Source organism: Sebastes umbrosus, chromosome 8 (genome assembly GCF_015220745.1).
Source record: "Sebastes umbrosus isolate fSebUmb1 chromosome 8, fSebUmb1.pri, whole genome shotgun sequence".
NCBI lineage: Eukaryota > Metazoa > Chordata > Actinopteri > Perciformes > Sebastidae > Sebastes > Sebastes umbrosus.
Genome location: NC_051276.1, coordinates 16,653,081 through 16,670,036, shown reverse-complemented (window position 1 = coordinate 16,670,036; position 16,956 = coordinate 16,653,081). Strand labels below are relative to the sequence as shown.

The 16,956-nt window shown below is 39.8% G+C and overlaps 2 protein-coding genes across 4 annotated transcripts; both read right to left on the bottom strand.

The window, feature by feature from the left end:
• Positions 1–133: 133 nt before the first annotated feature.
• Positions 134–9,306, bottom strand: slc8b1 (solute carrier family 8 member B1). Of its 2 annotated transcripts, none has more exons than XM_037778651.1 (15): positions 8,923–9,306; positions 7,684–7,836; positions 7,135–7,187; positions 6,613–6,670; positions 6,291–6,396; positions 6,007–6,174; positions 4,515–4,628; positions 4,352–4,423; positions 3,249–3,379; positions 2,406–2,547; positions 2,189–2,310; positions 1,725–1,878; positions 1,037–1,117; positions 871–935; positions 134–734 (listed from the first exon to the last, which is right to left on the bottom strand). In XM_037778651.1, the coding sequence occupies exons 1-15, from the start codon at positions 9,085–9,087 to the stop codon at positions 540–542; spliced, it is 1,779 nt and encodes a 592-aa protein (XP_037634579.1). In that variant the 5' UTR covers positions 9,088–9,306; the 3' UTR covers positions 134–539. The 2 variants fall into 2 exon arrangements, with proteins under 2 accessions (XP_037634579.1, XP_037634577.1); XM_037778649.1 differs by having other exon boundaries at positions 4,352–4,426; positions 8,923–9,305.
• Positions 9,307–9,419: 113 nt separating this feature from the next.
• LOC119493399 (acyl-CoA dehydrogenase family member 11-like) lies at positions 9,420–16,528 on the bottom strand. Of its 2 annotated transcripts, XM_037778648.1 has the most exons (15): positions 16,416–16,528; positions 14,808–15,103; positions 14,493–14,716; positions 14,261–14,360; positions 13,548–13,665; positions 13,099–13,241; positions 12,849–13,001; positions 12,082–12,176; positions 11,881–11,980; positions 11,652–11,792; positions 11,480–11,572; positions 11,294–11,401; positions 11,022–11,193; positions 10,402–10,468; positions 10,200–10,314 (listed from the first exon to the last, which is right to left on the bottom strand). In XM_037778648.1, the coding sequence occupies exons 2-15, from the start codon at positions 15,084–15,086 to the stop codon at positions 10,200–10,202; spliced, it is 1,908 nt and encodes a 635-aa protein (XP_037634576.1). In that variant the 5' UTR covers positions 15,087–15,103; positions 16,416–16,528. The 2 variants fall into 2 exon arrangements, with proteins under 2 accessions (XP_037634575.1, XP_037634576.1); XM_037778647.1 differs by lacking the exon at positions 16,416–16,528 and having other exon boundaries at positions 9,420–10,314; positions 14,808–15,086.
• Between the last annotated feature and the right edge of the window lie 428 nt (positions 16,529–16,956).

Sequence of the window (16,956 nt, the reverse complement as noted above, 5' to 3'; positions counted from 1 at the left end):
AAACTGTTCGAATTGTCAAGTGCATTTATGTATTTTTGCTGTACTATCATACTGCTGGTAACTGCTTATTTACTTACAATGTATCATTTAACACAGACCAGCATACCGTTACTACGACCTGTTAAAACACAAATACCAAACCAAAAATGATTTAATGCCCCAAAAGCAGCTTTGTACAAGGTCACTTTAACATTTTGATTTACAGTACATTCATAATGTTTTAAAGTATACATTTCTACAAACTGTGTTTTCCCTATGAACTCACAAAGTGCCATCACAGCACCAGTCAGCACAAACAAGAACTTGAATAAAGGCACAGTGTGATAAGGTTCAGCTCTCCCTGAGCAGAGAAGTCTCAGTTTGTCATTCATTTACCTGCTTGTTTTCAGATGGCTCTGGGTAGAAGGCAAGTACACAAGTACTGTTGATTCTTGTATAAATAGTGCATCAATATTATGCGTAGAAGAGGGTGTAATTCTGTTCCAGTGTGTCATTTTGCATTACGAGAGGACGTCCCTCATTTCAGACTGGCTTGAGAGTCAGATCGACATGTGGATCTTGCCAAACTCTGTGAGCAGTGCAATGAGAAGGAAGAGGGCATAGAAGATGAGGAGGAAGATCCCGTAGGTCCGACCCAAGTGGAACCCGCTCAGTGGAACAATGACGAAGGACAGGACCAAAGACAAACCCAGAGATCCTGCAAGAATCCACGTCAGCAAACCCTCCAGTTCAAACTGAGAAGGAGGAAAAGACAAAGATGCATCCTGTTCATGGGTTCCAGTCATGTATCTGCAACTTCTGTATTTCTCTGAACGTTTAACCAGAATTATAATTATAAACTCTTATCTGTGTGTTTGAGGAGAAGATTACCTGCACATAGGAGTGTGTTTGAACCATCTGCACCAGACATCCTAAACCCACTCCAAACAGCATGTCTGAAGGAAATACAGTCAAGGACGACTCATAAACAGCCACTGTTATACATCTCCATAAGTTATGTTTCTATACCCACATGCTCTCATAAGAATAAGGATACTGAAAATGATGCCTCCAAAGCAGGCAGATATGGCCATCCGTGGGTAACCCTGCCGGGCGATGGTGATGTCAGAAAAACAGTCTGAAAAAGAGAGATGCATACAAATGATGTGCTCAGGATTTCAATTACAAGCATATACTGTATTTTCAACATACCATACTATGACTTATGACTTTACTATGACTTTTTTTTACATACTACGCTATAACTTTTTTTCAACATGCTTTACAATGACTTTATTTTTTTGAAATACTATGCTAAGACTTTTTTTAAAAAATTCAACATACTACACTTTGACTTTTTTCCAACATACTATACAATGACTTTTCTAATTTTTAGATATATTATACTGACTTTTTCGACATACTATACTACGACTTATTTTTTCGCTATACATGCTATGACTTTTTTTTCAACATGCTTTACAATGACTATTTTTTCGACATACTATACTATGACTTTCTAAAAAAATGTCGACATACCATGCTATTACTTTTTTTTAAAAAACATTTCAACATACTATACCATGCCTTTTTTTGACAAACTATACTATGACTTTTATTTATTTCGACATACTATACTATACTTTACTATGACATAAAATCAAAATGAAAGCATCGCGTCAGTCGCAAGACCGTCTTTAGTTGTATATGTTTTGGAAGAAAAATATTAGGTTCACAAATATTACCTCCTATGCTGTTCCCCCAGGCCAACAGAGTCAGCCCCAGCACGGTGTTGCTGAGACTCAGCACCACACCCAGCATGTGCAGAAGACTGACCACTTCAGAGGCAGCTGCGCTGATCAACACTGCACTCACCACGAAGCCCAACAGAGCAAACACCTGGAGAGGGGAAAAGACAAACTTAGAATTGCAAGCAGCATGAACAAAACACTACATTAATCAAATCTGGTAGTAACACATGTTATTGGAGTAGTGATTATAATGATGAATAAATACAGTATTTTTTTTTGTAGGGAGTCAAACACTTTGGGTTAGACTGAAATATCTCAACAACTATGGGATGGATTGCCATGAAATTTTGTAAAGACATGCATGGTCCTTGGATATGTGTACCAGACCTGAAGGTGGCACTTCCTGCCCAAAAAAGTGCATATCCTGTATATACTTTTTAACCTCCACAAATACTTACTGGATGATATTTGGGAGGACGGTCATTAGTGGTGGTGCAGAAGACAATACCAGACAGGAAAAGTCCCAGCAGAAGCATCAGCAGCCAGAGGGGAAACTGCCCATGGATTTTATAATCTACATCTAGACATTGGTTAAGGATTAAAAAGATGGAGATTAAAAAAATTGCATATATTTAATCTGATTATGGCTGCTACAGAAGGTCATGCTGCACTTACATATTCCAGATTGAAAGGTGAGCACACACACCAGAGGAGCAGTGATCAGATGAAGGCAGTTCAGTGGGCGTCTCCAGTTCCTGTCTTCTTTATCGGGGTCGACCACCGGGATGCAGAGCAGTAGCAGGAACTCCAGGGGTGTCTGATGGGTGCAGGAGAGTTTTAAATAGCTTTTTCACTCCTTTGACTTATAACAATCAGCTTTAATTTTAAGCCTAGATACAAAAAAAGTTCAAGGGCTACTGTGGTACTAACACCTGGTTAAGAGAGGAACTGAAACATAATTTAGGTTGCCTTTAAATCCCTCCTAACCCCACCAACGGAAATACTCAGAGGAAACATAACTGTTAACTTTTCCTTCAAAATGCAAAATGCCCACCAGATGTCGGGTTGGGAAAGAAATAATCCAGCCTTGGCTTGTTTGTTGCTCAATGTTTATGGTCCTCATTCCACGCTGGTTTCCCTACTGTCCTCAGTTGGTTGAGGTACCACCATAAAAGGATCTAAATGTGTTTATTTTCACCAGAAGGCTGCCTGGCACCCACCTTACTCCTCTGTCTACCCTCACAAACAAAACCAAAAAAATCCCTCCCCGAAACAATTCTCTTTCCCTTTGTTTCCCTGGGCCACGCCTCCTTACCACTGACAGTGGTGACTTGTGGGAGGCTATGAAACCCTCCATAGTTAATGCCCACATTTCTCCCCTTACATTGGTGGCGGTGTCACAGACTTGGTGTACCAACCAGATTAATTCAGACATTGCACCTTTTCCACCACCCTCTTGAATCTGTCTACCATCACACACACACACACACACACACACACACACACACACACACACACCTTCAGTATTTTGAGGACTCTCCAGCTCCATGGTTTCCTCCTCCACTTCCTGCTGTCCACTGGGTTCAGAGAGCTCATCAGGATCTGACTCGTGGACTCAGAGTAAGGCAGAAGTGGCCTGTACTCTGACTCTGAAACACACACACACACATATTCATGTTATGGTCTTAGGGCCTCATTACAGAAAAATATCCTAAATTTGAATATTCAATTGGAACTCGTCCCTGTCATGCCTGCATCATCTTTGATGTACAGATTGTACCGGTAGGCTACTTGAGATGGACAAGCCAAAATATCAACGGCTCTCACTTGTTACTGGCTAGCTAGTTTGCCATCATGGACAAAAAAAGACAGGCCTTCAATTTCAGCTACGAGGAGTCGGAGGCACTAATAGTGTCAGTGGGGGGAGAGGAAACCCCATATTTTTTATTGTCTTGCAGTCAATATATAACCATTAATACATGGTCCAGTAAATTTAAAACATCATCATACAGTTTTAGTAGCCTTTTAATCATTGTATTTTGGTGTTTATGTTGTTCCTTATCTCCAGTGTCATTGCCATACAGACCTCACAACAGAGCTGCTGCCATTTTGGGAAGTTATTTTGAATTTAGGACAGGGTCTATGCCGTCCTAACTTAGGGTTCCTAGCTTGGGAAATCCCTTAGTTAGGACGGTTCTGCAATAGCTAAGATAAGATAGGATTTTTCCTAAATGCAGTTAGGAAACATGCTTATGTAATACCAAAAATCCTAAATGTCATCCTTAACTGAGTTAAGATAGGATTTCAGATTTAGGAATTACGTGAATGGAAGAATTAGGAGGACGTTTTCAGGGACCACCTCACGAACAAGTACCTTGAATTCTGTGTAAAAAAAAATCCTTGTCTTTGTCTTCCTCTCAGTTGAGTCACCTAAAGATCTAGTGATCAGCACTGGCAGGCTTACACCCGGTTTTACAAATCAGAGTATTTTTTGGCGTACATACATTTTGTAATTTATACGTGTGCAAACATTTAGTGTGAACTCTCCAGAGTTTTATAAATGAGGGCCCAGGTGTATATTAACTTATATTGTGATTAATAGAAAGGTGCTGTATTCCTACCATAGTCCTGTTGGATTGTTGCTCCATTTAGGTAGGGAACGTCATCATCAGACGAGTCGGACGAGTGAAACTCTTCTGCACAGACAAAAAATATCATCACTGGCAATTATGGAAACATTTTTTTATTTGTCTGTGTGTGTATATATATATTTGTGTTTCTAACCTGGAATATGTGCGGAGCTCCGGACACTGGAGTTCATCGAATGTTTCTGCCGGTTGTAGATGTACGCGCTGATAATAACAGTCAATACATACACCACATAGAGACCCAGGTACCCTGGAAAAGGGAAATGATGCAAAGTGAAGCTAAAAATGTCACAGTGTGCGTAAAAGTATATGAGAGCTTGGAGTAAAACTGCTCTTGAAACTTTCTACATACACAGTGTATTATATATGCAGTCCTACAGTAAACAGTACTGTTTGTGTGGAAATGTCTAAAAATGTGCCACCGGAGAGTGGGTGATTCACAGAAAAGTATGGCTGTGTGACTCTGTGAACTGCATTCTGGGATTGTTTTTGGTCAGAAAATAGCTGAGATTGCAGCTTTGGGCCATAAATGTTGGCACCAGAACAAGAAAGCGCTCAGACACACACACACACACACACACACACACACACACACACACACACACACACACACACACACACACACACACACACACACACACACACACACACACACACACACACACACACACACACACACACACACACACACACACACACACACACACACACACACACACACACACACACACACACACACACACACACACACACACACACACACACACACCACCCTGCAGCTGCAAAATCTTCTACATTTCTAAGTAAATAAAAAAGGCTGTTCAGATTTTGTAAGTGATAGAAATCAAAGGGATATGTGCAAGATTGATAAAAAAATATATATATAAAGATTTTAGATTTATAATTTTCTGTTAATGGGTAACTAAAACAAACAAGGATGTGCAGAGCTGAGGGTGTAAAGTCTACAAACACCACAGAAGTATGTTACATGTGTTATATCATTGTTAAGAAGAATAAATCCTAATTGTACAAATTGACTTGTTTATTCACCAATATACAATGCAAATAATTATGCAAAATTTTGGTGAGGAAAAGAGGTCATGGTCATTTTCAAAGGGGTCCCTTGACCTCTGACCTCAAGATATGTGAATGAAAATGGGTTCTATGGGTACCCACTAGTCTCCCCTTTACAGACATGCCCACTTTATGATAATCACATGCAGTTTGGGGCAAGTCATACTCAAGTCAGCACACTGACACACTGACTGTTGTTGTTGCCTGTTGGGCTGCAGTTTACCACGTTATAATTTGAGCATATTTTTATGCTTTTATGTCATTGCTTTGTGTTGTTAACTGATTTCAAATAACAAATATATACATGTACATACATTTGCATAGAGCAGCATATTTTCCCACTCCCATGTTGATAAGAGTATTAAATACTCGACAAATCTCTTTTTAAGGTACATTTTCAACCAATAAAAAAATGTGCGATTAATCACGATTAATCATGGACAATCATGCAATTAATTGTGATTAAATATTGTATTTTATTACCGATTGACAGCCTTAATATGTATATATATATGTGTATGTGTGTGTGTGTGTGTGTGTGTGTGTGTGTGTACCCAGTGTTTCTCCCAATGTCGTGGTTCCTTTGTACAACATGACGAAAGTCCAAAACACTGCCCCCATGTAGAAGATGACGTCACGCAGAAATGGACGGGAGGCCACAGCGAAAGGCTTGACCAGCGCCACGCTGCCTGCAACTACTGTGGTGACAAATATACCAGCTCCTGTGTACGGAGGGAGGGAGACAGAGATAAACGCATACGTAGGAGAAAGGCCAACCAGGTTTTCATATTAAAAAGCTTGAGTTGTTTATGGTGTGTATGAGTGAGACTGTGCCTACCAAACAATGCTCCGACAGCCAGCCCAGCGGTGTGTGGGTGGGAGAAAGCCGCCATGGCACTGAAGACGTCTGGAGCTCCATTACCAAGAGCCAGAAACGTCACACCCTCAGCAAAAATAACCAGTCAAGGAAAATATTCTTCACAAAAAAAAATGTGACAACATCAACAAAGTAACAAGTAGAGAAAGAAACCGCAAAAATCAGCCTGAGAGAGGAACTGTATTGGTGACTCATCAGTCTGACTGCTTTGTACTGATTGTACATAAATACTAATGAAGTGAGAACTGTTGGGGGAAGTAGAGTGGATGTAGATAAAGGATACAGCCACGTTGTGAGTCAGGTGCAGACTGGTAGAGATGGCTGACAGGTTGGGACAGAAACTGGGGAGAAACAGACAAAAAGAAGAAATGAGTATGCTTATAAGAAATGTGTTTCATTTTAAAGACACAGCAGCTTCTTTACCATTCAGCTACTATTGTATTGCGTATTAGTAGCGTAGAGTAGTAGTACTGTAGTGCACTTGTGTTCAGTCTGTGAAAAGGGGGGAGGGTAAAAGAGCAGAACAAACTGTCCTTCCTTTGAGGAAATCTCACAATCTTACAACTCAAGTGAAACAATGATGAAAAATGCTCTACAGTCATGTGACTCTTCTTCATGTGACTACTAAGCTGACCACACTGATGGCACGAATGTGTGTGGGTGTAGTCTGCACATGTGGGCTTGTAAACATGGCGTGACATTAGCTGAAACGAATCAATGAAAATGAATGATTTAGGCTTGCTGGCATGACACACATAAAAGGGAACTTTTGGGATGCACATATTGACACACGAGAGAAACTTACAATTTAGACGCTGCGAGTCCGAGAATGACGAACAAAAAGAGCAGCCATATCATCTGTGGAGAAGCAGAAGAAAGTAACGGTCTGTGAAGTTTTCTTAACACAATTCAGAGAAGATAGAAGTGCTGCTTGAGTCGTACTCAGACAAATGTTGTTATTAGGTTGAACAAGTTGACCCTGTTAAACATGGCCTTGTGGGATTACACTGATCTCATTGTTCCTAATCTGTGACGAAGACCATTTATATTTTACACTGGCAGATTTTCCTTTGTAGATTCAGCAAAATCTCACTTGTACTTTTTACCTTCCAACCATGTGCTTAATGCTATTTTCAGTGCGACAGTTTCACTTGTTGTGTTGCAAAGAGGGCATTTAAGGAAGTTGTACAATCCATTATTCAGCAAGGAGTGAAATGACTGAGTGGTAAAACAGAAATTTTATAATCCCTGGTTCTCCCACAGAAGTCATCTTCCTCAAATGATCAGCTGGTGCTGAGCTGCAGTTTCACGCTGTCCACACCCAAACACACACACACGCACACACAGGTCTTACACAGAGAGTGATGGTGAGAGGTGTGAGGTTGGGTGACAGCAGACAGAAGGCCAAATGGAGGTAGTTGATGAAGCCATCTTCCATGTTACAGTCTGGCGTGTTCTTCACAAACGCACAGCGGTCTGCAGCGCTGAGGTTCATCACAAGGTCACACTGAACACACACACAAAGAAATATATGAGTTAGCTTATGTTGTGCTTTAGTGGTGTGTATTCCCAAAACTAATTTGCAGTTAATCAAATTCCCACAAACCAACTGCTACACAGTGCACCCCGAGCCCCATTGTAAATCCACTGGTTGGTAATCCAGTCTTGATAAGGTCTATTACATTAATTTCTTATTATTTGTTATATTGATACTGGATTTATTTTAACATATTATAGACCTTCATCTGGAGGAGTGCAAAGTAGGAAATAGTTCCATTATCTTCAGTCACACTATCACACTGTGCATCTCCCTCAGCATACATCTATCAAAAAACTGTTCATCTGTCAAATGTTTCAAAAGTCACTTAAAGGGTCATTCAAATGCTGTTTTGTAATTGCTTTTCTCCATGTATCTGTTTTTATGTTTTTTATTTTTCCCCACTCACAATGTTGTTTGTTTACGATTGCCCAGAAGTCTTTATAGATATTTAAATCAATATCCTCCTCACAAACACTAACCACACACTTCCACACACACACACACACACATTTGTCTTTTTTGATATATTTACTGTATTGTTATTGTTATTATATATATCTTGTTCTAATTGTTTGTTATCACTATTATGTAGTCATATTATTTCTTTATATTAATCTTGTCTCTAGGTGGAGGCTTCAGATAAGCCCAGTGGGTTTTTTTTTTGTCTCTTCCTGCACTGTATATTATTCATTTATTTTTTGTTATGTTGTTTAGTCTTAAATTGTGCAAAATAATTAAACAAATAAAACAATACACTTCTACTATCCTGTATCTGGAGAATCTTGACATCTGCCCAGATGTGAACATGCACGTGTTCTTATTTAACAAAGCAGTTGAACTTCATTCATGACTGTAGTCTCTATACTAATCATGTGACAGCTGGAAAAACCTGCTGACAAACCTGACAGCTTCAGACAGAAACATGGGCACAAATATCAAAACCAGTCAGCACAAACACACACACACACACACAGAACCAAATTTCCAAAAAAGAAATTCACATAAATGATAAATGATGTTAATATTTTGGTAGTCAAATCAAATGTCACTGACCTCATCGTTGCTGCTTTGAAACATCGTTAGTGAGGTGTTTGTTGAAGACAGCCCAGCTAGTAATCCGTCTCCAGGCTGTTTGCTGAAGACATGGGAACCCGAGGTGACCTGCTGGTGATTGGACACCAGCAGCAGCAGAACCGACAGGTAAACAGCACAACACATGATCCACTTTATCCTGCAGCCAAGTCCATGCTGCTCTACTGGACTGTGGTTTGGGTTGTTTTACTCCTGCAATTCAGACCTGAAACAAGCTTAAAACACACCTCGTTGTTGCAGCTTCACTTTAACATCTATGATGTGTTTCTTTGAGCCTCTTTTAGGTGCTGTCCGACCAGATTCAATGTCCGTGTACATTGTGTACACAGCAGAGTCTGAAACCCCACCTACTGTTTTTCCCACCAGACGTGTGTGCTGCCTTCAAGGACTCCTCGGAAACTTCAAGTTCAACGATATTGAAATATAAAATATAAGAAGAAAAAAACGTAAATCGAGTGTATGTTTTACATATTCTTTATTAATGTATTTATTTAATTTATATTTCTGAAATGATTTCCAAAAGGGCTACTGTGAATCACTTGGTAGCATTGTTATGCATGCTTTGCCCTCATTTCATTTCAGATATAGTTTGGCAACAATAAAACCCAGTGATACACTAAACATACAAGATAATTAATCCTAGTGTTGTTTAAAATAATTAGCTGGTGTATAAATTGTGCAAAACTGCAAACTCCAAAAACTATTAAAAAAAAATAGATTAGGAGTTCACACGTTCAATTTTTCCAACAGTTCTGAAGGCAGCATGTACTTTATGTAAAACTCCCTCTTGCTTTCTGACCTGATCTAGATAATTTGTGGTCTGTTTATCTTTGCTGACTCTCGCCTCAAAAGTCTAATAACTATGAGAGGAGTCATGACTTTGAATGTGAAAAACCTGGGGACATATTTAAAATATCCACTTCACACATCCAGGCTTCAAAAATCATTTGTATACTGCAAAAATGTGAATCTATATTTCCATATGTATTGCAGATAAAAATATATATTGCAGATACTTTATATATAGAAGTAAATATCAAAAATACCAAAATCACATTAGACAGGAGGTCATTGTATTAGAAAATCAATTTTCAGTTTGATTGCTGTGCTTATACAGAAGTGGGGTTTAGTTTTTTTCAATAAAACATAGTCTCACTCTACAATATTAAATAAAATGTGGGATACAATAACTAGATCTGCTGCAGAATCAAAGAGGTTAATCCATGGTCAGTGAACCTTCAGCCTTGGATCGGCTGGTCATACACCAGTGCAGCATCGAGTGGTGCTGTGCTGAGATCATAGCAGCCTCTCGCCTGTTTAGTCGCCACAGGACACAAGTCGTGTTCACACCACCTGATAAAGGAAAATGAAAAGTATTTTTTTAACCTGAAAGAAGGATGAATTTAACTTTCTTTTAATTTTCTTTTCTTTTTTTTTTACCTGAGAGCTGCATAGGTGTCAGATGAAGAGGCTCCTTTCCAACATGCATGGTCAATGAGAAGGGCACCTGTTAACATCCAGATAGTTAAAGGGGAACACCACCAATTTTACATATCAAAGTCTGTTTACAGGTCTTGGGGAGTACTACTGCATATGAGGAAAAAAGTTGTATAAAGCCTTTTTGTGGCTCCAGTGGGAGCTGTGTGAAGTCTAATAAATTGCCTCAAGTGATGTCACTTGAGTCTTGAGACTACAAGTTTGAACATTTAAAGAATCTGGGGTTGTGGAGACAAAAAGAAGTGAGTGTATCAGACCTCTGTAGCCTGCTCCTCATCTCTGCTTGAGGCTTACAGCTTAAGGGTAAATTAGCATCCACTAGCATTACATTCACAAATCTCTGACCAAACTGTTAGTAGTGGAGTTGCATTGTGGGTAATGTAGGCGCCAGGTTTTGACAGGGAAGAAGAAAGAATGGAATAAAAAAGACGATATCTCTGGTTTTGCTGCATAGATTTTGATTTAGTTTTCATTTTTTACTGTTTATCGAGTGTCCGTCAATGTTAGAGGAGTGCAGTGCTAAATTGGTGATGTACTCTTTTGTTTGTGATTGTGATACCTACCTATGTAGATGCGAGCCAGGCTGTATGCCAAGTCTCTGGCTGCTAGTTCCAGGTATCCAGGTGCTTTCGTAGCTGCTACCTGAACAAAGTCCTCCAGTTCAGAGAGAGCACCATCTACTGCTTTCACCGCCGGGGCCAATGTGGAAACACTCGATGCACCTGCAAGCAGGGACTAAAAAGAGAAGAAAACAAGTGCACATCACATTCCTGTTCCTCTCTCTCATAGATTAGTTACTGAACTCGTTTGACAAGCTCATTCCATGACCCTGTACCTTGGCATGGGTGAAATAAGCGTGAAGAACCATTCCTGAGCTACGAGCCACACAGCGCAGCACGTCCAGAGACAGAACATTTGTTGTACCTTCCCATATACTCAACACCTGCAAGAGAAAGAGACAGGAAAGCTTCAATATTGCAAAAACTGTAAAATACTGTTGATATTTATGTATTGACCTTACCTGTGCATCGCGAAGTAGTCCAGGCAACCCTGTATCCTCGATGTAGCCCTGTCCACCGAAGCTTTCCAAACCCTCCGACACCACAGCCACCGCCTGACACAAAACAAAACCAAGACAGTAAGGTTGCTATCAAAACAGAGAGGTTACAAACACATTTGTACAAGCCGGTCACCTGCTTCCCAGTGTACAGTTTGACCACAGGAGTGAGCAGACGCAGCAGGTGTGCATCAAGCTGGGTCGCCATGCCGCTTTCCTCTCGGCCCAACAGACGACACACATCCATCACCAGAAGGAACGCTCCACGAGTCTCCACCTATCCATGGCAGAAGGAAGCATGGCTGAGGCATGATGGGAAACTTTGTATAGAGTTTGTATAGTCTGTCAGCCCCCTGCAAGCTCACCTCCATCCTAGCGAGAGTCTGTATGTGCAGCGGGTGGTCTTTAAGAAGCTTTCCAAAGGCAGTGCGGTGAGTGGCATAGTCACGGGCTAACTGGACCACCCTGTGAACACACACATATTATTAATCAGCTTATTTATAGCATGTTTTAAGAAATGAGTGCAGGAGGATTCAGCACGGTAGTATGAGCAGTATGTATCCTGCCTTCTCATTGCAGCTGCTGCACAGACGCTGTTGTGTATCCTGGTTATAGTCAGCATGTTAGCTATGGAGGCCACACCTCTCCCTTCCTCTGAGAACTGTGGGAATAAAGATTAATTTAATGTCAAAAGAATCAGCTGGCATTGTCTCAACAGAAAGATTAAATCACAAGTAAAAAAAATGCACTTTAGTATCAACAACGTGGCTTCACTGGCATTAATCATATGTGCATAGACCAGAGAGGGAATCTACAGTTTATCATTACTTTAAAGGGGTGCGATTATGCTTTGGGCTTTTTCCCGTTCCTTTAGTGTGTCATATATTTTCTGTGCATGTAAAAGGTCTGCAAAGTTACAAAGCCCAAGTTCAAATGGAGTTACTCTCCACCACAGAAACACTGATCTTGAACTGACTTAAACGCCTCGCTTGAAGTACTGCCTTTTCTTCCATAACATGGTGATGTCACCAAGTAACACACTTTGCCTAGCGGCTACTTTAGCACACCCTTAAACAAAGCTAGTTAAAGCGGAGCTGAGTCTGAAAAGTTTGGTTAGGTTGACCAATCAGAGCAGACTGAGCTTTTCAGGACAAGACGCGTTTCAGACAGAGGGTGAAAAGAGGTGCTGTGGCACAGCAGGTATGAGGAAAAATAAAGCGTTTTTTGAACATTAAAGCATGTAAACACGTTCTAGTAGAAACCCAAAATACAAGTATGCAGCTGAAAATTAGCATAATAGGTCCTCTTTAATAAGTGACCATGTGTAACTGACCCTGTGTGCCGGCAGGCCGTCCAGCAGTAACTCAGCAGTCGGCATCTGTCTTGTGCCCAGCTTGTCCTTCAGTCTCTGAACCTCTACACCCTTCAGCCGGCCATCCTCATCTCTATTCACCTCTGCGTAGAACAAAGACAAACCCCTGCTGCCCTGTGGGACAGAGACAAGCACACATACAGTGCAATGACATCACTTTGTAAGTCATTCAAGAGGAGTGATGACTGGTGTTAGAGGATGTCAGCAGTACCGGTGTGGTTGCTCCTGTTCGGTCCTGCACCCTGGCCAGTGTGAAAGTCATGTCTGCGTCCGTAGCAGAGGTGAACCACTTGAAGCCGTGTAGTTTGTATGAACCGTCTGTCTGGGGAACAGCCACCGTCTCTGTGCCACTGGCTGAGGAGATGCAACTCATAATGCATTACAATAATCAAGTCTTGTTCTGCACAAAAGAAACTGGATGAGCATTTAATCTAATTTCCTCAACAGATAATTCAAGTAACAACAATTAAGTATCACTGGGACATAACTGGATAGTCTAACATTTAATGACACTTTCTGGAGTTTTTCTTTATGAAATCTAAACAATTGTCACAAGCTCTTTCAAATACAGACAGTGGCCACTGTTGTACTGTAACCTTTAATCTGAAGGCTGACATTGATACTGGATCATGTAAGACGACTGTGAGTGTCACTACTGACCCACGTCAGATCCTCCCTGTCTTTCCGTCATCCACTGTCCAGATGTCCAGAAACGCTCAGGCTGACGGGTGGTCAAACGACTGTAGGCTTCATCTACTGGCCATGAAACACCTATAGACTTCACATACACAGGCAGATAATCACTCACTATGTTTACAAGCTTTTACAAGCTTATTCCAGCTGCAGTCTAATTTTGGACTGAATTTCGGATATAGCTAAGGATAAGGATCTTTCACTTCATCCTACTCCACTCTCGCCACATTACTGTCTCTGTCATGCACATGAGCTCTTGTAAAAACAACATGAAAAACAAGCTTCTTGTTTACATTAGTTTTTAGCCACCGAAATAATGGTGTTGGTCTAAGACATAGACTGTATATAAAGATGGACAACATGACAGCTCCCCAAGAGTGAAGCCAAAACATCTTGATCGCCCCCAGCTGGCTGGCTGCAGTATAGGTCATAAAGCCCACCTCCTCCATGTTAAGTAAAAAAAGTAAATTTTTCCCAAAGATGGTTTCTGTCATTTTCGGTAGTTCTTATCATTTTTTTGTAAGTTTTGTTATAATTAGTTATTTGATACTATAAAAAGGGGCAGAGACATCATGATTGACAGCTATGAATCTCTCTTGCTGAAAAGCTGTGGCCACGCTCGGCTCGCGATTGGTTTGAGCGAGTGACCTCGATACCACGGCTCCATTTTTCTGACACACCTGGATGACTTTAGCAGCTCCATCAGTCATGGCCAGAGGACAGGTGTAGAGACCAGACGAGGGAGAGAAGATGTACAACTTGCTCATTTGGTACACACGACTGGAACACACACACACAATTACACTTTCTCATTTAGAACAGCTTATCCTATTAGAAACTGCCAAAAATGTTTATGGAACTGAAAATTACATATGAGCTAAACCGAAAAAGGAAGTACAACAGTCTCCTAACCTCCACTCTCCAAATGACTTCTCATATCCGATGGCAACCAGTCCTTCCTGTGCCGACAGGTCTTTCATGCGTTTCCAGGCCGGGGAGGTCATGATGTGGTCAACTCTGCGACCCCAGGGGTCAAAGTGCACCAACTGTGGAGGAGTAACCTCACACTCACGGCCCCATCCATCCACCTCATTTGCCACGCGCTCTCCAAATGCACACAAGTCTGAGGAAGCTGCCTGTGAACATGGACACATAGATTATGAACAAGACCTCAGCTTATGTATAGTATATTTCCAACAGCAGCTGAAGGCACAGCTGTGCTCCCACCTCCTGGGGCAGGTGTCTTCTCAGGTATCCTCTGAGCAAGGCATCCTCTAGAAATGGGTTCTTCAGCACTGGCCTTTGCTGAAAGAAAGATCCTATCTTGGCTCTGGAGAACGGCAGGTACCCTGCTTCCTGCCAGAGTTGTTCTTCATCAGATCTTCTTGTGCCCGACTCAGCTACACTGGCTGATCTGATGTGGACGAACGGTGGAGGAACACCACACAACACCCTGCAGCAGCCTCCAGCTACACGGCGGTTCAGTAGGGCTGAGCATACCGACATGGCTCAAGACCTGCAGTCTGAGAACAGAGTATCAGCACAGTGCAGACAGATCAAGTAACTGTGTGAAGACAGTAAGGAAAGAAATATTGCTGGGTTTAATTCATTCAGCAATTTACAGGATTATATTGAATCCAAAATATAATATTTAACATAAAATACTAATATAAACACAAATACAAAGTTTTTGTTCACCAACATAGTGCTGTTATAAATAGATTATATTTTAGTAATCCTTTTCTGCAATAGAATATTTTCAACATAAACAGACATTTCTCAAATAATGAACTTCAAAACTATCACATCCATTGATTTCAGTCAGTAATCATAAACACTCTTTGAAAAGCCACAAATAACTTTTTCTCTGAATGAGCTACTGTCAGAGAAAGCAGTCACACATGCATTGACTAGCTGGCTCTTGTGAAGCCATATTTGTAAAATGTTTTTATGACATTTTGTATATTCAAAACAGTTTTGAATATACAAAATGTCAAAAATATATTTTATTTTATATATATAAATAATAATATATATTATATATACAGTATATATTTCTGTTTTGAATATACAAAATGTCAAAAATATATTTTATTTTATATATATAAATAATAATATATATTATATATACAGTATATATTTCTGTTTTGAATATACAAAATGTCAAAAATATATTTTATTTTATATATATAAATAATCATATATATTATGTATACAGTATATATTTCTGTTTTGAATATACAAAATGTCAAAAATATTTTATATATATATATATATATATATATATATATATATAGCTATATAATATATAATATATTTATTTTAAATATGTAGTTAGCTACCGTAACGTTACCCGGTTTAAGTGACATCTACTCCGTATCACATAAAAGCACATTATTTCAAGTTAATTAAGAATAATTCAAAAATGTCCATCAACAGACTGGAGATCACCAAAGTGGGTCAAAGTTCATCCCACTCAGCTGTCCTGTGCAGATATTAGTTTAATGTTACCAGTTATTAGTTTGGGTTTGATTTATAGTCTGGGTTAATACAGGCAACACGTTGCAACCTGACTGTTAACTTAGCTGTGAGTGTTTATATATTGTGTCCAGCTGCAACCTGAAGTGACCCCAGTCAGCTCTGCAACAATCACAACAACTCTGCAACAATGTTGCAAGTCAACAGTCACGAGGCATTTCTATATCCATGTCATTATCAACAATCAATTTTAGCCAATTTACACAGATAACTCCTTGAACAACATTGAATCCTCAGCATGTCAAATGTATGAGCTTTCACAGATGTAAGGAAAAATGGAAATGTATGCAATCTTACCTGAGGTTAGCGGAAGTTAGCCCAGCACTGTTTACACTCACCAATGCTACACATTCTCGCCTTCAAAATAAAAGTTCCTTGTTAAAGGGTTCGTTCAATCAAATAACTTAAAAGTGGTATGTAGATAGTTTTGATTTATGTTCACCAGATTTCAAGATATCTTTCTGAGATTTCTGCCTATACAATTTCGTTTTCACAGCACTGAACATTTACATAAAAAATAAACAATATCTCATGCAAGAAACAGTGCCATGCTGTGGATAATCCACACAATACACTGTCAACAGTTTTTATAAAAGACACATTACTGTTGAATTGAACAATTAAGATGATATTTTTCAGTGCTCGGAGTCTTTATTTTACTGGGATGAGATTTTAAATCCTTTGGTGAATTGACCCCTTAAGAGTTGCATTTACGTAAACTAATACTTAATGGATTGCTTTTTAACTTTTACTTAAGTCTATCTCAAATTGAATTGTAAACAACCAATACTGTTACTTAACATATACAGACATATCAAAATAACAGACATACATTTAT

Coding starts and splice junctions, on each gene's coding strand:
- LOC119493399 (XM_037778648.1), bottom strand. CDS start 15,086: ATGTCGGTATGCTCAGCCCTACTGAACCGCCGTGTAGCTGGAGGCTGC. Junction 12,177..12,848: donor ACGGCCTGCCGGCACACAGG/GTCAGTTACACA, acceptor TTATTCCCACAG/TTCTCAGAGGAAGGGAGAGG. Junction 10,469..11,021: donor CCTGGCTCGCATCTACATAG/GTAGGTATCACA, acceptor GGATGTTAACAG/GTGCCCTTCTCATTGACCAT.
- slc8b1 (XM_037778649.1), bottom strand. CDS start 9,087: ATGTGTTGTGCTGTTTACCTGTCGGTTCTGCTGCTGCTGGTGTCCAAT. Junction 936..1,036: donor CTTTGGAGGCATCATTTTCA/GTATCCTTATTC, acceptor TATTTCCTTCAG/ACATGCTGTTTGGAGTGGGT. Junction 735..870: donor AAACACACTCCTATGTGCAG/GTAATCTTCTCC, acceptor CCTCCTTCTCAG/TTTGAACTGGAGGGTTTGCT.